General features: G+C 40.1%; 3 protein-coding genes across 5 annotated transcripts in view; 2 read left to right on the forward strand and 1 right to left on the reverse strand.

Annotated features, from left to right (window-relative positions):
* Positions 1-136: 136 nt before the first annotated feature.
* Positions 137-6,668, forward strand: lxn (latexin). 2 transcript variants are annotated; one of them, XM_077540453.1, is made up of 7 exons: positions 137-315; positions 3,327-3,494; positions 3,577-3,639; positions 4,375-4,558; positions 5,291-5,427; positions 5,505-5,567; positions 6,443-6,664. In XM_077540453.1, exons 1-7 carry the CDS (start codon positions 208-210, stop codon positions 6,554-6,556), a joined length of 837 nt encoding a protein of 278 aa, XP_077396579.1. In that variant the 5' UTR covers positions 137-207; the 3' UTR covers positions 6,557-6,664. The 2 variants fall into 2 exon arrangements, with proteins under 2 accessions (XP_077396579.1, XP_077396581.1); XM_077540455.1 differs by lacking the exon at positions 137-315 and adding an exon at positions 3,024-3,112 and having other exon boundaries at positions 6,443-6,668.
* On the reverse strand, positions 413-14,303 carry gfm1 (G elongation factor, mitochondrial 1). The gene is made up of 19 exons (XM_077540450.1): positions 14,186-14,303; positions 13,356-13,545; positions 13,120-13,272; positions 12,906-13,038; positions 11,597-11,801; positions 11,408-11,524; positions 10,512-10,662; positions 9,433-9,587; positions 9,260-9,344; positions 8,746-8,883; positions 8,384-8,485; positions 7,115-7,171; positions 6,897-7,034; positions 6,711-6,793; positions 2,099-2,261; positions 1,879-2,023; positions 1,657-1,817; positions 1,519-1,572; positions 413-1,448 (listed from the first exon to the last, which is right to left on the reverse strand). The coding sequence occupies exons 2-19, from the start codon at positions 13,428-13,430 to the stop codon at positions 1,320-1,322; spliced, it is 2,244 nt and encodes a 747-aa protein (XP_077396576.1). The 5' UTR covers positions 13,431-13,545; positions 14,186-14,303; the 3' UTR covers positions 413-1,319.
* The window catches only part of itpkcb (inositol-trisphosphate 3-kinase Cb), a 22,272-nt gene continuing 13,575 nt past the window's right edge, over positions 13,915-22,611 (forward strand). Inside the window, exons 1-3 of one of the 2 annotated variants that reach the window (XM_077540451.1) lie at positions 13,915-14,264; positions 19,385-19,434; positions 19,548-20,612. In XM_077540451.1, the coding sequence (XP_077396577.1) occupies positions 19,593-20,612 (1,020 nt within the window). In that variant the 5' untranslated portion in view covers positions 13,915-14,264; positions 19,385-19,434; positions 19,548-19,592. Of the gene's footprint in view, positions 14,265-19,384; positions 20,613-22,611 lie in introns of both variants that reach the window. The other variant, XM_077540452.1, reaches the window with a different exon arrangement.

Consider the following 22,611-nt stretch of genomic DNA (forward strand, 5'->3'; position numbering starts at 1 on the left):
TAAGGACAAAGCCTGATAAAGCAGAGCCGTGTTGTTGTTGGCTTGATAGAAAGTACGACAATCAGCAGGTTACGTAAGGCAGGAATCTGGACAACCCCCACTTCCCCTTCGCACCTCCTCAGATACAAAAAGAGCGTTCAGGACAGGAGGTCACTCATTCCCGTTTTGTCTCCATTCTTCTCCAGCATCTGCATCACATCGCATCACATGATGATTTTGTGGCTCCTGTTGGCCGAGGTTGCGCTCAGCGGGGTCACAACTGGCGGCCCCACCGTGACCTCTCACCCTGATGCGCCATCACACAATCGTCTTCAGGTGAGAGGAACTTAACAGCAAATTCATATATTGCTATTATTATTTTATCAGAGCGGATGTGGTGTTTTTTTAAGTTCAAAATAAATAAATGGACACATTGTTTGAACAAAATACATTATGTAATTGTTGCAGTCAGTCATATCAAGGCCATTCTGTACAAAAAAAAAGAAAAAAGTCAAAATATTCTTTTTTTTCTAACCCTTCATGGGGATACTCATTTAAATATCATACAGCTGTGCAGAATTTGTAAAATATTTCAATTTATTATAATAATAATAATAATAATAATAATAATGTTTTCATTTATTTAACCTTTGAGAACAGATTCTAATTTGCAATGCTGACTTGATGCAATATGACCGAATGGGAACCATTTCATAATTTTTTTCATTGTGTGTTTTTTTTTTGTGAATTATTGTGCACTTCTGCCTCATTATTTTATTTGAACCCCTTGAATTTGAATTAAAAAGGGTGTATTTACCCTAATCACTCAAATTTACACAAGGTATGCAAATGTATGAGCACAACTGTATAATATGTTATATATTTTTTTACACTCATAGGAAATGGATTTGAATATTATAGTCATTCCTCACCATTTTGTGGTACTGGCATTATTTTTCTGTGGAGATACAATAGACTGCCTAATATGTTTCCAGTGTCAGACGTCACCTGGCAACAGCAATACTGTACACTCTTTTCTCCTGCCCACCTTATTTGTCATAATTCAACATGTATCCCCTCTGAAGAAAAAAGCAAAAAAAATAAAATAAAAGCTAACAGGCTTACTTGCCCAAGTACGGATTTAACCAGCAATTGATTGGAATGCTGACCGTTCACCGTTCATGATGCACATATCAAGGTTATAATAATAATAATAATAAACAAAAAAAAAACGTTTCTTCAGAGGAGGTGCTTTCCACTGACACGATCTCTCCACTGTAAAGGTTTCGAGTCCACATGATTGAAAGATTAAAAAAATGTGTACCGTGTGTGATGAGAAATCAACTCTTCCACTTCTTCTTAGTAGGCAGCTGTCCGGTAGCCTCCAAATATTTGTGGACGAGTTCTTCTTGTGTGCTCGGCAGACACGGCTGATATCGGCTGTACTCCATCGTGTACTCGCCTTTTCCCTGATTACGGACAAAACGGAGAGCTTTACTTTTTTGTGCAAATGTACTTGACGTAGTTGAGTTGACTTACTTCAGTGCAAGAGCGTAGCTCTGTGGAGTAGCCGAACATATCGTTTAGCGGAATCTGTGGAAAGGAAAACAAATCAGTCAAATGAATGCTCATGACCCCCGAGGAGTGTTCCCGTGCCACACGGCGAGCACGACTCACATCGGCGTACAGCGTGAAGTATCCTTCAGTGCCATCCTGGCCCGTAACGACGCCGTGTCGCCGGTTGACCCCTGCGATGACCACGCCCTGAAACTCCTGCGGTGCTGTGATTTCCACCGACATGATGGGTTCCAAAATGGCGGCGTTGGCCTTCTCCATAGCTGCGGGAGAACGACACTGATGTAAAACCGCCTAATGGGATGGCAATGAGCTTCACTCCACCTTGCTTGAGAGCGCCCTCCCCTGCACGGATGAAGGAAATCTCGTTGGAGTCCACCATGTGATGTGCGCCGTCCTCCAGCAGGAATCGCACACCCGAGATCTTGTGGCCACTCAGGGTTCCCTTCTCGCAGGCCTCCCTGAAGCCCTGCAAGCACGATATCGGCGAGCTAGTGAGACAAGCAAGGGAAATGACAACAGGACGGGAGAAGCCAGTGCAAACCTTTTCCACGGCCGGCACGAGCTGCTTTGGAACGTTGGTTCCCACCGTCTGGTCTTCAAACTCCAGCTTGGTGTAATCTTCCGGCTCCAGAGGTTCAAGAACACCGATGACTTTGCCGTACTGACCGGAACCTCCAGACTGCTTCTTGTGAGTGAAGTCAAACCTACAGACGGGAGAAAGTCAACATTTCATGACTTGCACTGACTTTAACTCATTTGCTCCCAAAAACGTAGAAATACCTTCTATTTCAAATGTTTTAAGTGTCCCAAAGACGTATTTATACGTTTTTATTTATTTATTTATTTTTTTATGCTAGAGCATACAGAAGGCTTTGATACGGCTTCTCTACTGCAGAAGACAGGTGAAGCAATGGTAGTTATTACACAAACGGCCAGCAGGTGGCAGCAGCATAGAAATCAACCAGGGCCATGTTGCAACAAGCTCTTTTTGCCAGTGTTTTCACCAGGAATGTGAACAATGATGTAATTCCAATGCTAATTTCTACAAATCGGAAACTGATAGAAAATATACTTTTTTTTTTTCCTGATGAAACAAGAGACTTTAATCTTTCTTTGGTAGGTTCCATGTTTTGATAGCAATAGAACACAATCTAGTGGCCTTGCAGCCGGGAGTGAAGGGGCTTGCTTCAGTGAAAATGGCTGCCAGTCAATGAGTTAAATTGGGGCTTAACAATTTTGAAAAATAATCTTGTCTTCTCAATATTGCGACAATTTATGTAAATTTTAATTAAAAAGAAAAAGAACATTTAAAATTAAACAAATCATATATTAAGTCCTATATAATTATACGTAAATACTATCGATCTGCAGAAGAATGTTGGACCCCCAAGTTTCACTCGAAAATCCATTGGTAAGTTCATACATTGGGACAGCACTGTCTCTTTAAAAGGGGGTGGTTCACTTGTCAAACAGGAAGAGGCAAGTCTTCCTCTTTCATGAGGAGTACACGACTGAACAAGAACAGAAGACACAGGCAAGAAGTGGATTGAAAAAAGTAATCTTCACTTGAATGGGAATTGTGCAAGATTGTTATTAGCTAATTTGTTTGCACGATACTCTCTCTGGTTTTGTTGCATTTTTCATCAGATCCATCTTATCTCAAAACAAACTTAGCCCTGCCCAGTTCACACCTGCAGTACACAAAGTCCAAAGCTGCCTCCTTGGACCTTTTTTGATTCCTTCCTTCCTTCCCTGCTTTGTTGGTCCAGGGAACTGCGGTGGTTGCAGTTGAGGAGGTGATGGAGACGGGAGAGCTCAACCCCAATCACTACCCTGCTCAGAGGGTAGCCAAGGTGGTCCAGCATTACCTGAATACCCTCCACGGCTCGCCATACAAAGTCTTTGGACTGCGCAGGGTCACAAGGGCCTATGCAGAGGCAAGTTGGTCTCAAAGTCACAGTTGTCGACGTTTACGTGCGTGTCTATGGGCTGAGGTGATTATGTGTTTTTGATTTTTAGGATGTGCCCGGCTCTGGGAGGAAGTACCAGCTGGAGCTCTCGGTGCAGGAGACGGTTCAGAAAGTAAGCCATCTTTATGTTTTTAATATGTTAAACTGCAACATGTAGAGCCTTTTTTTGTTTTTTAATATTCTTGTTCTTAATATTTGGCTTCCTAGTACAACAATATTTTGTCTCGTAATAATAATAAATTTTATTTATTTATTATTTACTTTTCAAATAAACGTAAAGATGCTTTACAGTTAAAAACAGTTGGAACTATTTTCATGTATTCCAACTTTATTCTCAAACGATTGGAAATTTTTACATACAATAAATAGAACAACTTTATTGACATAAAACATTTTTCCATGAAATGTGATGGACCTGATTCTCCTCAAACTAAAAGTACATTTAATGTGACTACATTTTTACTGAAATAATGAATTTCGATGTATCAATTTCATTGTCTTATAATTAAAACTTTTTTTCTCCTCATATTACAAATGTATTAATGTATCCTCCCAAAAATTAAGGCGGTTTTATTTTCTGATTTGAAAAGGGTTAAATTTTCTGACTATTCCCAAAGTACTACTTAGTTTTTATTTTCAGCGTGACCTTTAACTCCTTCCTAAGTGTTGTTGCCTAGCTGGCAGTTGAACTAAACAAAGTCTCTGAAATGTGTTTTTACCCGACTCCATTTATTAGCTGTCAAAAACGACAGGGAAACAAATATTCGGCTTAGTTTGGAGTCAGCCTGACAAAAACGCGCACAAGCAGGTTGAACAGGCCTCCTCTCTTTTCTTCTCCATCGTGCAGCAGACCACAGCAAGCTGCTCGGCGGAGGTTCGATTCCCTCGCGAGGCGAACCACCAGCCACCGCAGGTCCGCATTCTATCATACGGCGATGACCTCTTGAAAATCAATGTGAGCGTTCAAGAAGAAGCCTTGTACGAGCAATACAAAAGGACTCAGAGCCTGTTGTTTGCGCAAAACCTGCCCGGTAAGTGACCCCGCCGCCATCCAAAAAAAAACATGTCAGAAAAAACAAAACTTATAATTACAATTAAATATTGTGTTTATGATGTCATGTCAGTTTGTGCTAGCATGTGTTATTTGAGCTTTTATGTTAGCTTATATAATGCATGAGCCTCTGTGAAGCTGATTTGTTAAATTAACTACTGAACACGATTGTATTACATGAGCTCATAATAGAGTACTACTGATAGAAGCATGGTGTTGACGCTTTTTTTATGATCATCTGTTTTAAGTGCTTTGCTGCCATCTTGTGGCTTCTATGCAGAATTCCCAACCACTTTTGGGTAGTTGGTCAATTCTTTGCAGAAAATAGAACGTACAATGTCAATTTGTTACTGAATACTGACTTCAGTCCTACATTTAAAACGCTTTGCACATGAAAGTGGAATAAAAATTTTATAAATGGTAAATGTATTGAGCTTATCAACAAATGTATTGCACTAAAAATGGAATACAAAAACTGCACCTAGAATCACCAAACTTTAGAATCACGGCTTATCGTAAACATGCAGTCATGCACAATAATAATAATAAAAAAAAAACAGGGTGAGGGTTATTAAATTATTATTAAATTATTTTGTTTTAATCTATTTATTTATTCATTCATTATTAAATTAGTACTAATAAAATGTGTGGCGAGTTACCAATACTGTTTTTTTTTGTTTGTTTTTTGTTTTTTTTTCCTTATCCTCCTCAGACAGTTATGGTCACATTGAGCCGGAGCACGTTCCTTTCTGGCATCTCGGCGCCGTCGCTTCCAGCTTCGTCATGCTCAGCGAATCGACTGAAGACACTTTGTACAACATGGCTCAAGTAGCCAACGTCACGCAGCTGGTAGGCTCAAGGAGGCCCCGGAAAGTGCGCTCGCTCGACTGTGAATGACTCTCTCGCTGTTCCGTCGTGTCCCGCAGGCGAGTGACGACGACCTGCTCAAGTTTGAATATGACGTACTGCTGCATGAAATGGTCTCACAGGTATGCCTTACAAGTTCCCCTTTTCTGCAAATGGTGGGCAAGGATGCTTAATAGGCATCGAATAAAGACAGGCCTTTGTTCATTTATTTATTTTTCTAATACTTTTAAAACGTTAGTGGTAGATTGTTTTTTAGAAGTGCAGTTGATAACAAAATTAAAAGTATTATGATGGCGAAAAGTGGTGAACAGTGAAACAGTCTGGTATGGACTGATCATATTGGAAAACCAATCATAGATTCCTCATAACTTTTTAGTCATTGACAAGACATGCTTTAAGTCTCAACAATTTGATTGCTGTAAGATTACGGTTTACATGTCTCATGGCTCACTGTTTTGATTAGCAACAGAGTTGCTAATAGGCTCTAATGTTTTATAAGTGGATGACGCACCCGGCTACTAACTACAGAGAGACACGATGCGAGGACATACAGTATACAATCTTCTCACATCATATATTTAGGAAGATTAAAACCTCTCAAATAGGCCACAAGGGGAAAATATTTGAAATTTCTTGTTAGAATAAGGATGCTAGCTAGCTAAGGTAATTTCAATATTATTTTCTGTTTCCCCCCTCCAAACAAGAAATTCCACGAGTTTGATTTCCAATACAAGAGCCTTGACAAAAACCATCATGTTTTTTTGACATTTAAAACATTAACGTTTCGTTTATTATTTTGATTGTAGCACTGAATATAATGTTCATCTCGTGTGCCCAAAAAAATGGAATCAACACTATGATGCAGTGCAGTTCAACACCATTGCCAACTAGGATGCAACTCCACTTCATTGTTATTATCTGGACATATATGATTGGCTAGTTTATTTGTGCAGTATTTTATGCATTTAAAGTAATATTGTCTTTGCCGTTGCTACAGGATATTATTGCCTGGAAGGTGCTGATCACCTGGTCTCCTCCAGATGGCGTTAAAGTAATGAAGATGGAGAAGAGAGAATACGTTACAACTAACCTGAAAACAACACTGTTGTAAAAGGCTGGTGTTAATCCTCTACTTGAGTAGTGGTAGCTATGAGTACTAAGCCGCATTAACACATATAGTATAAAGAAAAAAAATACACAAACTTTGTTGTCTCCCGTTTGTATAAAGCGAGTGTGTGTATGTTGGGGGGTAATTTATGACTTACGGCACAGCAGCAGTGATGGTCTCTCTGAAAGCCACTTTGGGTTTGCCCATCACACAAGGACAGTTGTACTCTCTCTCCATTCTCTGAAAGGATAAACCACAACAACTTCTTCAAACTTTTTCCTCCTCCTCCCACACAAGAGGAACATAAATGAAAATGCAGGTCAAAAGTTGAGGTGAAGTGTACCTGTGAGTAGATCTCGAGATGCAGTTCGCCCATTCCCGAAACGATGGTCTCTTTGCTTTCGTTGTCAAAGTGAACCCTGAAGGTGGGATCTTCCCGGGTGAAGCGGTTGATCCCTTTCGAGAATTTATCCAGGTCGTTCTGCTCCAAAAGAGAAAACAAACTGAGTTGAGAGATGAATTCTTGACAAGGGTGGTCACTTGAATGTATTCAATTCTGACCTTGTTGGACGGCTTCATGGACACGGAAATGACGGCATCGGGGATGTGGATCGACTCCTGGAGATGACAACGGGGATTTAACCAACAAAAATGATTCAAAATCTAGCAAAATATCGCTCCTCTGCTATATCATTCTTCATTGTTCAGACCCTTCCATAATTTGTTTTTATAAAGCGACCTTTTTATTTATTTATTTTTAACTGTAATGCAATGCCCTTGCATGTAAGAAAGGAGAGCCACAGCAGCCGATTTACGGGAGAGCAGAAAAATGCATAAACAAGAGCAGTCGGTCATTTCAAGGCATATGTACATACACAGACACAAAAATATGCACACTTCCGATGCATTAAAAGTGTGATTTAATATATTTAAATGTTTTTTAGTGAGTGAGAGGGTAGTGAGAGGATATATATTTATTCCGAGAAAAACTCGCAAATTTGCCACTTTCTAAATTTTCAGATTTGCGAGAAAAAAAAAAAAACTTACGAGAAATACACGTAGCATAGCGAATCGAATCATTTGAGGATTCGTTGGTGGTTAATGGGACACTGTTTATAAAATAAAAAGGCAGGATGGAGACAGATTCATTCTTAATTTAATCTTTACTGGTTATACATGGCAGCTAGAGCGCCAACACTTCCTGATCCCCTATCAGCTGACTTCCACTAACCAATCAGAAGCGAGCAATGACCTTGGTGTAAATGCAAGTGAATGAAGGAGAGCAGTAGATTCGACACATAAACGTAGATACTTGTACAAAAAAAAATGTATGGATGTGTAAATAATAATTCTGGAAACATAAATGTACAAGTAAATATACATTTGAACAAATGAAATTAAATGCGTGATCCTCTGGGTCTTTGTTGCTGGCTGTACCCAATGCTTGAAAGAGCAAATGCTTAACATCATATGGTTCATCTCTGCTATCTCCTGATTTGAAAACCCCACCGAAAAGTGTTGGCACAAAAATTCAAGTAGTACACTACGTGTATTCTAAGTTTCTGAGTTATTTTTTCTTTGCAAATCTGTCACTTTATGAACTCGCAAATTTGGCACTTTAGAAACTTACAAATTTGCTACTTTAGAAATCTCAAATTTATGAGTTTGTTTTTTTTCCCTTGGAATGTTGCCCCCGCCCTCTAAAAAAAATATGTATACGTGGCTCTAATACGCCTTACAGGGGGCGTTGGGAGGTTAATTTTTACCTGTGGCAGGTGGGTCTGTAACATATCCCTGACGATAAGCGGGGTTGACAATATGGGTACTCACCATGGAGAGGTTATCGCGGGTGCTGGACGTGAAGGTATCTCCGCTGGCGCAGTCAATTCCAAACAGAGCACAAATATCGCCAGCATACACCTCCTCAACATCCTGGAGAATAGGACACATTAGAGAATAAAGAATGACCACATGTTAAAAGATAAGATCAAACTTTACAGTACAACTACCACAATATTGATGCTCATTTCGTTAGCCTGTCTATGGCGTTTTGCATTGAGCGTTAGCATTAAGCTAGCAGACTTTTGTAAGTTACGTGGCTTGGTTAAAGCGAACATGAACTTATCATAATCATCATGAAGGCACCACTATACTGTATATGGCAACGCAGCCTAATAACGAACGTCTCTCACCTCCATCTGGTCGGCGTGCAAGCGCACCAGCCTCTGCACGCGCACCTTTTTGTTGGTGCGCGTGTTGTAGATGGAATCGCCCTTCTTCAGGCAACCCTGGTACACCCGCATGTAAGTCAGCTGACCAAAACGACCTGCCTGCTCGCCGACGGACAAACAACCGTGTCAGACAGACAGTATGCAGTGAGCATACACAAGCTGAAGTCTAATGGAGGACCAAAACTGCCAAAATTCAAAATGAATAAATGACTAAATAAATACATAAACGGCTACAAGTGAAAATAAAAATATATATATAAAAAAATTCAAATTATTAAATACAAATGTATTTATTTATGCATCTGTATTGTTTTTGTTCTTTTTATTTCCATCTATATTTTTTTGGATATAATTTTCAAATGATTTTTTTTTTTTATATCCGTTTTTATTTTCACTTTTACTTATTTTTTTTAATTTTTTTTTAAATTTTGGTCGTTTTGATCCTCCATAGAAGTCAAGCGCTCGTTCAGCTCACCTCTAGCTTGAAGGCCAGACTGACGAAGGGGTTTGTGGCGTCTCTTGTCGGCTCCATTTGGACCTTTGAAGTCTCACTGGAATCTCTACGTTGTCCATAAAAAATAGACGATTATAGCGGGAAAGAAAATATGCATCAATGGCTGCCTGTCATGCAGACGAGCGCGCGCTTACTCTTGGTTGAGGATGGCGTAGTTTTTGACCTGGGTGGGGTTGGGGAGGTAATCGAGGACGGCGTCCAACAGGGGCTGAACGCCTTTGTTCTTCAACGCCGAGCCCACCAACACCGGCGTGAAAAGACGCTGCACCGTGGCCCTGCGTAGGGCAGCCTGCCACACACGAACGTCCCAAAAAGTAAGTGATATTCAGTCACATTTTCACAAGTAAAGAAAAGCAACATTTGGTAAGTTATGTTAACAGTAACTGCTGGAGAAATAGAATTGCACAATGTTTTGCAGGGTACCTGCATGCTTAACAAATAGTGCAATTGTAGAGTATTAACTATACATAAAAAATTACAACAGATTTTGAAATACTGTACCACACCTAGGGATGCGACGATAACGACAATATCGTGATATTGTGAGATAAAAACTGCCACAATATATCATCGCCGTCATGTCACGATACTAAAAGCAGCACATCTGTTTAAAAAAAAAAAAGTCAGGTTGATTTTCACTTGTGCAGTTGTAGCATCCTCTGGTGGCTAGTTTTTTAGTGCAGTTTAATTTTCACACAGCATGTTTTGGCCCTTTTATGTTTAACATCCATGCTAATGGTCAGATGAAGGGTAACGTAATATATTTGTGAATCGAGTCAATAAGTGGAGGAACTCAATGTGTTTGCATTAGCATGTAAGTGCCTCAATATTAATTGTTATTAGAGATTGTAGGTTGCTTATAAGCATTACTATAATGTACAAAAGCACAATATTGTGTGTATTTCTTTAGTATGAGCACATTTTGTACATTATTGTGACCTTTTTTGTAGCGCCAACCTCCCCACAATATCGTGATAATTATCATATCGTGACCTTCATATTGTAATAATATCGTATCGTGATGTTTGGATATCGTTACATCCCTAACCACGCCTAATTTTTATATGTGCATAGATGCTGATAAATCATTATTAGTCCCACAATATGGAAATCTAACTGATATTAGCATGCTCCGTATTTAGCACTGGCTACTTTTTGATGTACCAATGCGCGCTTTCTTGCCTGCACGTTACAAACGACAGACTTAACCGACCTTCAGGTCATCATTGGTGGGAATCTTTTCTTCCAGGAACATTTCTCCTAAGAGCTCGTCGGCGTTGGCGACGCATTCCACCAGCTCCTGTCGGCGGTCCGCAGCCTCCGCACGGTAATCTGCCGGGATGTCATCGTAGCGGATGACTTGCCTGCAAATATGGAAAAGATTTTGATTTAGCATTACGGCACTGGAAATAGCATAGGATTGTGTTTGATAGTTTTTTTAAAGTGCAGTCAAAGTGTTAACTCATTGATTAATCATAAAAAAATAGTACTCATGTATTAATGCAGATGAATCACTCTTAATTTTGAGCGCAGATGATCTTTTAACTGACAGCTGAGTCAACATTCTAAGATGTGATTAATCTGATTAAAGAATTTAGTCATTTGGCAGCTCTAGTTTTCTTTGAAGGTTAGTTTTGGTGCTTTGTGGTGTCTTCTGTACTTTGTGTTATGAATTTGATGTTTGTGCATTTATTTATTTATTTATTCATTCACTTACCTACTTCGTGTTATTAATTTATTGATGTAAATTTTATTCACTTTTATACTTACTTACATGACCGATTCCTGTTTTATGTACTTTGTCACGTCACTTTGTTTTCACCAATGCTTGTCTTAAAGTGCTTTATAAATAAAGTTGAGTTGAGTCGTCATTTTTATTTTCATTTGCAATTATTTTCTGTGCGCAACACCATGTAGAGATGCTAATATTTCACAGATAAATGTTGATGAAGTTTTCATTAAAAATAAATAACCGTTTTTCATCTTTCAGACTATTTGACGGCAGTTCCATATCTTGCTTTTTTTTAAATATATTAACATGCTGCTTGCTGTCTTATTATTAGATAGATTTCTTGTACACAAAAAATGAAGCAAAGAATCATCTTTTACCCAAAGGGTCCTTCAAAATACATGCTTCTCTCCTCTACAAGGTCAACGATGCCTTTTAGGTTGCCCTCCAGGCCCATGGGGATGTTGACAAAGGCGGCGTTGTGGCTCAGTTTGGACCTATAGACAACGACGGAACGGAACATTCATAAAAATACAAGTTATATGATGTGTAAATGTGACATCCGTCACCTGAGCTGCTGCAGGGCTCGGCCGGGGTTGGCGCCCGCGCGGTCCAGCTTGTTGACGAAGGTGAGGAAGGGCACGCCGTAGCGCTTCATCTGCCGGTTGACCGTCATGGTCTGGCACTGGACGCCGCCCACGGCGCACAGGACCAACACGGCGCCGTCCAGCACGCGCAGCGCTCGTTCCACTTCGATGGTGAAGTCCACGTGACCTGGACAACAGATGAGCCACTCCTAAGAGACTTTTTCTTACCTTTGCATTGTTGTTGTTGGTCGTCCATCTTTGTTTTTGTGCCACATATTGCACTTTTTATTTGAAATATTTTGTTATTTCTACGATACACTATATTTAATAAAGAGACTTGATTTCTGTGGATATTTCCAACAACTCATATATTTTCATATATTTTCTCATGCCTAAAACCACATTTACTCCACTTGTGCTCATTTAGGGCACTGGTGAGTTTCTTCCTTCCTTGCTTGCTTGTTTGCTTTCATACCATCCAACTACTGTTCATTTTATTCACCATTTTGAAATTTAGTCTCAGTTGTAGTCCAGTTTCAACCCTGCGTCTTCGTTTTTATCATAGTTAGTCAACCTCGTACCATTTTTATTTCGTCCATTTTTAGTCAACTATAAATCGAGCATTTTAGTCTTTATTTTAGTCCAATAAAACATAATTTTATTCATCTAGTTTTAGTCAACAAAAACTGACGTTTAGTTTTATTCTAGCTTAAGTCAGGATAATCATTTTATCCCGGTGTTGTTGTTGTTGTTTTTTTTTATTTTTTATTTTGTCAGCAGATTATGTCGAACATTTCAGATCTAAAATATTTCCCATACAATTCTCTCATCTTTCTGATGAAAAACAACTTCACACACAATTACAGTGGCTACTATGGCTTCAGTCCAGTAAATTAGCCAGCATTAGTTAGCGGTTGGACTAACATTATTATTGGAACTTTATAGCAGTTGGATTAATGTTACATGTGTTTGTAACATGTTGCACTTGCTAGCTGCAGATTTGAATGGGGGCGTGTCACATGACAGTGTCGCAGAGACAAAATTTTACAAAATCATATCATTTTCGTCTCATTTTTGTTCATGAAGTAAAATGTTCATAGATTTTAGTCGAGTTTTTATTAAGTTAAGTACATATTCATCCCGTCTTCATTAGTCGACGAAAATGCATACTGATTTAGTCGGGTGAAAAATATGTGTTGACGAAATTATTTTTGTTTAATTTTCGTTGACAAAATGAACACTACATGCAACCTTCCTTTCTTCCACCTTCCCACTGAAAAAGCTTGCACACCTGGTGTGTCAATGATGTTGATATTGTGGCTCTTCCACATGGTGTAGGTGGCAGCTGACTGGATGGTGATGCCCCTCTGCCTCTCCAGCTCCATGGAGTCCATGGTGGCCCCGACGCCATCCTTCCCCTTCACCTAACGTACCGCAGGGACACCAAAAGCAAGATTCCAATTGCTCTCTCTTAAAAGTTGAACGGATGTGTTGCACTCGCAAACCTCGTGGATCTCTGCTATTCTCCCCGTGTAGTAGAGCACGCGTTCGGTCAGGGTGGTCTTCCCCGAGTCGATGTGCGCGGAGATACCGATGTTGCGGATCCTCTCGTTGGGGACGACACCGGACGAGGACGACCGGCAGCTGTCGATGAGTACCTGGAGCAATGACACGGGGGACATGAAACCCTTTGACCCATCTCGGCTAAGCCATCATGTCGCACCATTCGTTCGTGTATTACCTTCTTGAGGGTGACGCCTCCCGGAGCGACAGCGCCTCTTTTTGTCAAACATAGGGCCGTTTGCAGAAGTCTCATCTTAGCGAGAGTTTCGGGTGGTCGTTCTCTTGCCTTGCTCGACTCTCCCAGCCAAGCAACCCGGTGAATGTCACGCCGGCGATCGCTGATGGTTGTGAAACGCAACTTCCGGGTTCTACGGAAAGGGAGATATACCAAAAATCCAAAAAGGCATAAAACATAAACGCTAAAGGTGTTATAGGGTGACAAACTAAAAGCAAAACAAAACAAAAACACACATTTTATTAAATAGATTCCATGAAAATATGGTTTATTTATTAATAAGTTAGCAGGCGCGTGACCTATGTATAGTAATTGTATTTTTTTCATAAATGTTTAAATGTATTGTAATGAAATCAGTTATCTGTTATTATTCACAATGAGTACTGACGAGTGTTTTAACGTATTTTTTTAACCAACAAAACTTTAAATTTAATCCGCGAAAGACACGTGAGCATTTCGGAAGGCGGCACGAAGTCTTTAAATCACGTGACCAGAAATGTAACCCATTTGCTAGTTTTGCCATTAAAAGTCGCCGCGTATAATTTTATATTTTTAAAGTACCTCGAAACGCCCCGGAATTTCGTAGTTGCGTGTTAGTGTTATTATTAGTATTTTGTATTTTAACGTATCATTTTGAGTTAAGCTAACTTGAATTGGAGCTCTTTTAACTGGAAAAGCGAGCTTATTGTGTTATTGACAGGCGTTTCCTCCTTCTTATTAACCGCAAAGACAACAAGAATAAAAGACGGACGCACTGCGGATGTTGTACATACTTGTGGCCAGTGGAACGCCATCAGGCGATTTAAAGCTGCCAACCTCAACTACGTCTGGCACACGACAGAAAGAACTCCGGTAAGTTTGGCCGTTTAACTTTCACACGCGCGTTCTTCTTGTTGGTTCTTTGGGTTGAGCCTCATGCCCGTCGAAGTACTTTAGAATTGTAACGAAAGTAGGATACCATCTGACGTGTGTGGATAAAAAAAAATGCTGAAAATAATAAATACTCATATTACAGTACTGAGAAGTTCATTTATTTCAGTTGTTCGATTCCAAAAGTGAAAGCCATTGCGCAAACACACGGAAACTACTTTTCAGACAGCCAAGTCCTACCTTTAATAATTACTATATTTAAAATACTTGAAATTCTTTCATCGAATTAGTTGTCACCATGTTTGCTTTATTTTATCATATGAGTCATAATTTTACAAGAAGTTGTACAATAATGAACACATTTCTTGTAAAGTAAGGACAACAGGACACTTTAGTTTATAGTACGTCTCACAGAAATGACTCATACAGTGTTTCACATGGTGAGTCATATACATTTTTACAGTTTATACAAGGGAAAAAAACAACAAATCCAAACCATCAAGTTCAACTGGAATGCCTGCCTAAACAAATGTGTTTTGAACTTCCTTTAAAAAAATACCTACTATACAGAGAAGACAGCTGTAAGTTGAAATAGAGGATTCCACAATTTGGAAAGAATGGAATGCAAGGATGCATCACCTTTTTCGTGTTTAATCTTGTGTGAGGGACTCACAGTGCTTATGTTGGCCGCCTGTTGGTAGTTCCAAAGTATACTGTTATGGATTACTACACATTTGGTATACAGGAGGTCTGCAGTTTCATCCCCTTTAGTTTGCTAATCCAACATGCTATGTAGAATTGAGAGAAAGGACCATGACGGAAGTATCCACTGACCAGTATGAGGTTGCCAAGTTGCTGAAATGTCAAATCTCATGATCACAGTGTGCATGACATCACTCACGTTGGCTGCTGTAACTTCAGGTTGAATGTAAATAAACTGATCTTTTCTACAATAAGTAAAAGGGAGTCAGCCGACCACAGTGATCTAACAGGGTGGTAAAATGACAACAGATCTACTAAGTATGGAGAAGCCGAACTATAAAAGCTGTACAGAATTGTTCAAATGGAGAGGGGGCCAGTGCACAAATGACAGAATGGAGTGATGTGGTTGACCTATGAAAAAAGTCATTAAGTGTTAAGTCATACAAGTATTTCCGAGTTTAAAATACTTATTTTTTTTTAGGTTGAAGTTGTAATGTGAGAATATTTATTTCTTTAAAGTACCAACACATAATGTCCAACATTAAAAAGCGGTAACATCATAGGCCAAGTGTTCATAAAAAAATAAAATTCTATAAAGTAATATTAATGTACACCACTGCAATATTATGCAGTTTGAACATTAACACTTGGCAAAATGTATTGAACTTACAACTGAACTGTACTTGGGCATTTATTCTTTCCAAACTATGATCATATCTTCCTGTGTATGAGGCCACATAACTGACCTTACATAAACTGTCACACTCTATTTATATGTCCCAGAAATCTATTTTAAAAGTCCAACTTCCTATGAAATAACTAGACTATCTGTCTCTGTCACATTTAGGACCCATCCCCTTTTATTCGCTAACTCATCATGAGTCATTTTTTTTTTTTTTTTTTTTGTGGAATATTTGTAATCTTGACATAAAAATGTCCATATGTGCATATATTTGTGATTCATTCGCAGTGAGTTGTTGTTTCCATTGTTATGGTTCCTGTCTTGATTCCGCTGTATGAACATTCCTTCCTTCCTGACTGCAGGCCGATTGCTGGGTCAAGTCAAGTCATTTTTATATAGCGCTTTCAAACAGTCTTAGCTGTCCCAAAGCGCTTTACAGAAACAGAACAATGCATGACAGGGAAGTGAGCACAGTCCTCTTAGGATGTCTTTGAAACTGACGAAGTTTTAGGGCTGGGGAAAGAAATCAGATCATGAGCTTACGTTGAACACAAAAACATCTTGACACAAAAAAAAAAATCATACCTTGAAACTATAATGAACCGTTTTAAAACCATATTTGCAACGCCTGGAACCTTTGTTTGGCCCCTTCTGTGTTTCTGCAGGGACATTTGTTGCTGACGCATCGCCCGACCCATTCATCCCTTCATGTTGAACATTTGATTCTTGAACACTATTCTTTTTGTGTCTTTTTGTGTGTGTGTGTGTGTGTGTGTGTGTGTGTGTGTGTGTGTGTGTGTGTGTGTGTGTGTGTGTGTGTGTGTGTGTGTGTGTGTGTGTGTGTGTGTGTGTGTGTGTGTGTGTGTGTGTGTGTGTGTGTGCGCGCATGGCGCTCATCACCGACGTAGCAGCCTTTTTGTGTACGAGCTAGCTTGAAAGCAAACGTGGCTTGTAGCAGACGTGTGTGACGTCGTGCATGTTGTGATCACGTCTCTGATCAACTGCTGCTAAAAGGAGACTGATTCTGTCCTCTTTGCCTCGGAAGGCAAAAAATGTTGAATTGTTATGATTGACTTGTATTGCTGTTAATGTTTTAGCTTGTGTTTGTTTTGTTGTGTTTCTGTAAAGCGCTTTGTGACAGCTAAGGCTGTTTGAAAGCGCTATAGAAATAAAGATGACTTGACGGAGGCAATCTTCTGGCAACAAAAATGTCCATCCATCAAGGATCACTCATAACCAAGTAATGGAATAATTGATAGGGACATCAATGTAAAAATATTAGTTTGTGACAGCCCTAGCTCAAGAGCAGCTCCCAATTTAAAAAACAAAACAAAACATAATGTTAGGAGAATGAAGCCATACTACACTGGAAAGTGTTGTCATTTGTTTAAGATACAGTTGCAAAGTTAGGAGGAAAAAAAAAAAAAAAGTCACCTTTTTCCAAGAATAAACTAAGGTTGTAAAATTGCAAGAGCAAAGTTATATAAAAGTTTTAATTTTAGTTATTCTGGGAAAAATTACGGTGTATTTTCTAGGGATGTAACGATATCCAAACATCACAATACGATATTCTCACGATATGAAGCTCATGATACGCTAATTATCACGATATTGTGGGGAGGTTGGCGATATTTAAAAAAGACGACGATATTGTGTCAGTTTTAATATCACGATATTGCGCTTATCGTTACATCCCTAATATTTTCCCGTTGTACTATAACATGAGAATGAAGCAATGTGGGGTAAAGGTTATGTTATGCAATTGTCATATTATGAAAAAAGTATGAATTTACAACAAAGTTAAAAACAATTCATGAGAATTAAGTCACTATATTCTTAAATATGAGTAAAGCTTTTATTAGAGAAAAAGAGTTGTAATGTTAGATGAGAATGAAGTCATATTACGATCATAAAAGTTAAGACGAGAAGTTTTTTTTTTTTCTCATTTAATATAAACTGACTTTATTCTTACCATTTTATTCCTGTAACTTTTCTCAAAAAATGGCTGTAGGTGAGCGCTACTTTTAACTTGACCCAGTTTACTTGACTCATGGGTTTTTTGTTGATTGAATCCTTGTCATTGTGTTCTCTTGTCAAAGTAACAAACAGTTTATCCAGTTCAGGGAGGAATGCGTTTGCTCACCAATTATTGCTGCTCTAAATCACCATCTAATTGCAGGCGTGCCTGCCATGATTCATATGGTCTTTTCTTTCATCTATTGTTTTATCATCAGGAGTGCTGTAATCCAATAGCACTTGCTTTCCATATGCTTTTTGTTACTCAAATATACAGTAGGTGAGTTTCTGAGGTTGTGTCCAGACACAGGAGGGCAGTGTTTCACATTTGATCAAAGTCTTGGCGTCCATCAAAACTAGGCAAGTTTGGCCTTATTTGATCATCTTTTCCCTGCATTTGAATATCTACGAGTGAATTGGAGTTAATTGGGTGGAAAATGCACTCTGAAGCCAAGTACAGCAGGGTGGAGCGGAGTACACCCTGGACTGGTTCACAGCCAATTGCAAGGAACACAAAGAGCAAAGCAACTACGTCAGCTCACAGATGCTCCAAGCTTTCCACAAACATGCACTAAAATGGCAAAAATAATGACCAGGGCGTGTCGAGACAGCAATAGTAAATACCAGGGCTCGGTATCGATTCTAATTTCCTCAACCAATTCGATTTCAATTCACAAGCGTTTAGTTGGATTCGATGATTATTTTTCCAAGTTTTGATTTAATTCCCTTCAATCTGATATTGATTAATGATGGAACATCAGTTCTAAGTTCCAATATCAAGGACATGGTTAAAAATGCCACAAACCTTCAATTCCAAATAAAATTTTGCTGAGGCAGTAACTGGTTAAATGATTTAGTTTATTCATGAAAGTAACGTGTTATAATCACTGAAGTGATTTCACAAACATTGACATCAGCAAGGATAATATGAAAATATTTTCACATTTCTAATTCAATAATTGTAAATAAATGAATGAATTTAAATTACAATAAACGATAAATTAAAAAGATTCTGAATTGTCTTAAAGTGCAACGTCAGGCTTGTAGGAAAATACTTTTAAATCCATGTGAACAGTAATTTTCAAGAAAACAGTAAGATTCCAAAAAATTGGCCTTTAAAATTCTATTTTATGAATTTATAAGAAAAAGAGACAAAATAAAATAATCGATTCATGGTTTATGAGTCGATAGCAGACTCAAAAAGGAAAATAATTCGATATTGATTATTCAAATTATTTTAACTCAGTCCTGGTACACACCTGTTTATGCTGTTTATCTGAAAAAAAAAAAAAAAATGATATGTTTTTGAGTTACACTTTAAACTAACTTAAACGCTGGTGCTTGGAGAGCTAAAGTGGCCCGACTTAAGAACCTCTGGCCGTAAAAGTTTTTTCTAGAACTTTATCCATCCATCCATCCATTTCCTTGACCGCTTATTCCTCACAAGGGGTGCTGGAGCCTATCTCAGCTAGCTCTGGGCAGTAGGCGGGGGACACACTGGACTGGTTACCATGCCAATCGCAGGGCACACTCTATAACTTTATAACTTTATCATTATTATTATTTATTTACCGTAATTGTTAATTCACGACTTTCGTTTGCATAATGGCATGTTCCGAAACTCAAAAATCGATCTAACCCCGGTAATTCGTACTAGTGCCAAAGTTAATTGTCATTTGTTTATGCACGTTTGCTCCCACAGATGTGAGCAGTCTCCTGAAGCAAAACGCCTGGATTGAAGGACGGAACAATGTAAGATTTTCCAGGAGGACTACACTGCATGACTAATGGTTCGAGTGCATGATTTCAAGAGTCACGCTGCATTAGGTTTCCTCTTCCTTTTTCATCATCATCATACTTAACAGCCAAAAGGAGTGTCTGTGGAGCTCTTTGCTTGTACGGCGAGCGAGATGGGCCAAACTCGCTCGGTTCCCTCGCATTATTCAACCACCACCCCAGGCAGAGCAACATGGAAAGCAGGCGAGGCTGCCCAGCGTCTCGATACTCGTAGACTCCAAAGCGGGAAAAAGCGCCTCACCTTCCGGATCAACGGGAACCCGATGAAAAGGCAAGCGCTGTCGTGTTTGGGGAGGCGAAAGCGAGACTCCAGCCCGACGCGATCGGAGCCGAGCGGCGGAAGCGAAGCGGGCGAGCCAGCCGCCCGCCACGAGCGTCGACAGGGAAAGTTAGCCAGGGACGAGGCTGTATCGGCGGCCGACGAGCAGCGAGCCGTCGGCGCCTGCGGCCGTGATGTGAGCGAGGAGACGACGGTTGCTTCAGCCGAGGAAACGCTGACGTGTGGGCGGAGGGCTGAAGCGAGCTCCGCGGGCTGCGTGGAGACGAGTACAGCGCGAGAGGACCATGCCTCGGACCCCTCGGCGAGCGCCATGGAGTATCAGCCACTGGGGGGAAACGACCATGAGCTTGTCATGGCACCATTGGGAGAGTTGAGCCCCGACGAGTCGGACTCGAAACGGACTTTAACAAGCTTCCAGTCTGGCGATTGTGTTCATCGAGCGGACGATTCTATTCCAGTGCCGAAAAGCGATTTTACCCTCGTCCCCTGTCCGACCGAAGAAGAAGATATCAAGTGTGACTCTGACGAGCCCCCCCGGATTCTACCTTACCCCATACCGAAACTGATTATCACTCGGGACCCCAGTCCAACCCGTTCCCAGGAGTCGCCAACCCAGCTGAGCGCCGGCTGGGGATCGGAGCTGCACCCGGACGACGAGTCTCCGTGCTCGGACAGCGGCTGCGGGGGATCGCCGGCGCTGATGCGCTCCCCGAGGAAGCTGTCCAACTCGTCGTCACTCGGCCTGTCGTCCGCCTCGTCATTCGAGGAGTCCGAGGACGACTACACCGGCAGCGACATCGAGTCCAGCTTGTCCCCGACGAGGTCCCTCTGCAGCCCGGACGACGGCTCGGCGGTTAGTGTGCCTTCTTTGTCTATTCAAAGCGGTTTGGTCGAGCGAAATTATTTGTATTGCACATTTGTTGTAACTGGCATTGAAACTTGGTGCGACGCGACGTTGTAGTGGCTTGCATATGTGATGAAGGTTAGGTTGGAATATCTGCTGAAGTTTTCTGGGTTCACCTCACACTCCAAGGCATCTGGGATAGGTGCCAGCTCACCTGTAGTGTCAACATGGATGCATGCTGCATTGAAACATACTGTACATAAATATTGGACTGGCATGCACACGCTATATATAGAGGCCCAGACATAAGCTTGTGCATTCAGTAGAAACTTGTACGGGTGTTGCAGAAGCTCATCTGGGGGGAAAAAAAGGTGCCGGTAAAATGAAAGCATACGCCTCAGTCCATTCACTTTTCAGTCTCTACTTTTCTGACTTTTGACAATGCCATACTTCATCACGTTGGTCATGAAAATGCGTCTACAGTGTATCCCGAAAAAAAAACAAAGTTTGGGAGCTTACCGGACCCCGGCTCAAGCATAGCAGCCATTCAAACAATTCAGACATCGTCTATCTGTAATACAGAATACAGTTCCCCCCCAGTACATATTCTTGGAGGTCTGGTTGAAAGGATCTTGGGGTCCGGACCTGGACCACGGTCTGCCATTTGGTGTCCCCTGGTTTACATTATAGTTGCAGTTGATTGTCGACATTAGTGTGACATCATAAGGTATTTTTCTGGTCAGTGGCGCTGGTCTCGACAGTGGCTACGTGTGTTTAGTTTTCAAATGAAGTTTTAGTGAATTTAGTACCAGAGGTTTCTTCAGTAGTAGGGGTGTGAATTGCCTAGTACCTGACGATTCGATCCGTATCACGATTCATAGGTTACGATTCGATTCGATACCAATTAATCCCGATATGAATTTACAAGTCGCTTGTTGAGATTTTTTTACTCAAATTTAGAAAATACCATTCAGTAAACGTGTACAATGTACAATATAAGATTTGTATGAAAATGTATTATTTATTGATCTCAAACTTCAGTTTTATGACTGAGCCACTGCATTTAACAAACAGGTTGTAACCTTTTTCATGTTAGAAGAGCATTGAAATAAAATATTAAGGCTTAATGTTCCATTAATATAACATTCTTCCATGCTTAAGGTGTGAAAGTTAGACGTTTTGTTGAATATTTTTCCATAAAAAATGGATGTTAAAAAATCGATTCGGCTGCCTATTGAATCGATTCGAGAATTGTGTGCTGTAGTATCGCGATATATTGCCGAATCGGTTTTTTTTTTAACACCCCTATTCAGTAGTAAATATCAGTTGTGGATTAATGAATTCTCCATCCATCGGTGTGACACCACATGGCACACCAACGCATTCATCATCATATGTGGCACATTTCAGTTCTCTCTGCATTGATCTGACCCATTTCTTGTCTCCCAATCAGATGACAGTACAGCAAACCTCAAGGTCAGTCCGTTCATAATGTGAAATTTTCCCATAGGAAATAGTGTTTTTCAGGTTTTTTAACAGTACAGGCAACGATCCAATAAGTAAACATTCCTAACTGTTATAAGGAACACAGTAAGTCGAGACTATTGTAAGCTGAGGGGCCCTTCATATCAATCTGTCATCGAGAGCACTTCTCCTCTTTAGGGTTTGCGGATGAAGTGCATTTAACACCGCTTACTTTGGGAGAGGGCTGGGATAGACCTTTGACTGGTCGCAACCATTCATACTCACATTCGCACCCATTATATGGATAATTGACAGCCTTCACTGACCCAAGCATGTATTTTTTATTCATTTATTTTTTAATAAGGAAACTGATATCCGCAAAAAAAAACAAAAAAAACAAAATGCAAGCCCATACCCCATAACTGGCCTTACCGTAAAGCACGCCCGTATGACCTAGTAAATCAATCAAGACATGTCTGTGTCGCCATGTGTTTTGCTACGGACAAACAAAGCAATCCAGCTCCTAGTGGTGCATTGCCTGGTT

Source organism: Festucalex cinctus, chromosome 13, assembly GCF_051991245.1.
Source record: "Festucalex cinctus isolate MCC-2025b chromosome 13, RoL_Fcin_1.0, whole genome shotgun sequence".
Classification (NCBI taxonomy): domain Eukaryota; kingdom Metazoa; phylum Chordata; class Actinopteri; order Syngnathiformes; family Syngnathidae; genus Festucalex; species Festucalex cinctus.

Coding starts and splice junctions, on each gene's coding strand:
- lxn (XM_077540453.1), top strand. CDS start 208: ATGATGATTTTGTGGCTCCTGTTGGCCGAGGTTGCGCTCAGCGGGGTC. Junction 316..3,326: donor CATCACACAATCGTCTTCAG/GTGAGAGGAACT, acceptor TTGTTGGTCCAG/GGAACTGCGGTGGTTGCAGT. Junction 4,559..5,290: donor GTTTGCGCAAAACCTGCCCG/GTAAGTGACCCC, acceptor TATCCTCCTCAG/ACAGTTATGGTCACATTGAG.
- gfm1 (XM_077540450.1), bottom strand. CDS start 13,430: ATGAGACTTCTGCAAACGGCCCTATGTTTGACAAAAAGAGGCGCTGTC. Junction 10,663..11,407: donor TATTTTGAAGGACCCTTTGG/GTAAAAGATGAT, acceptor CCATATTTGCAG/GCAAGTCATCCGCTACGATG. Junction 7,035..7,114: donor CCATGAAGCCGTCCAACAAG/GTCAGAATTGAA, acceptor CTTTTGGAGCAG/AACGACCTGGATAAATTCTC.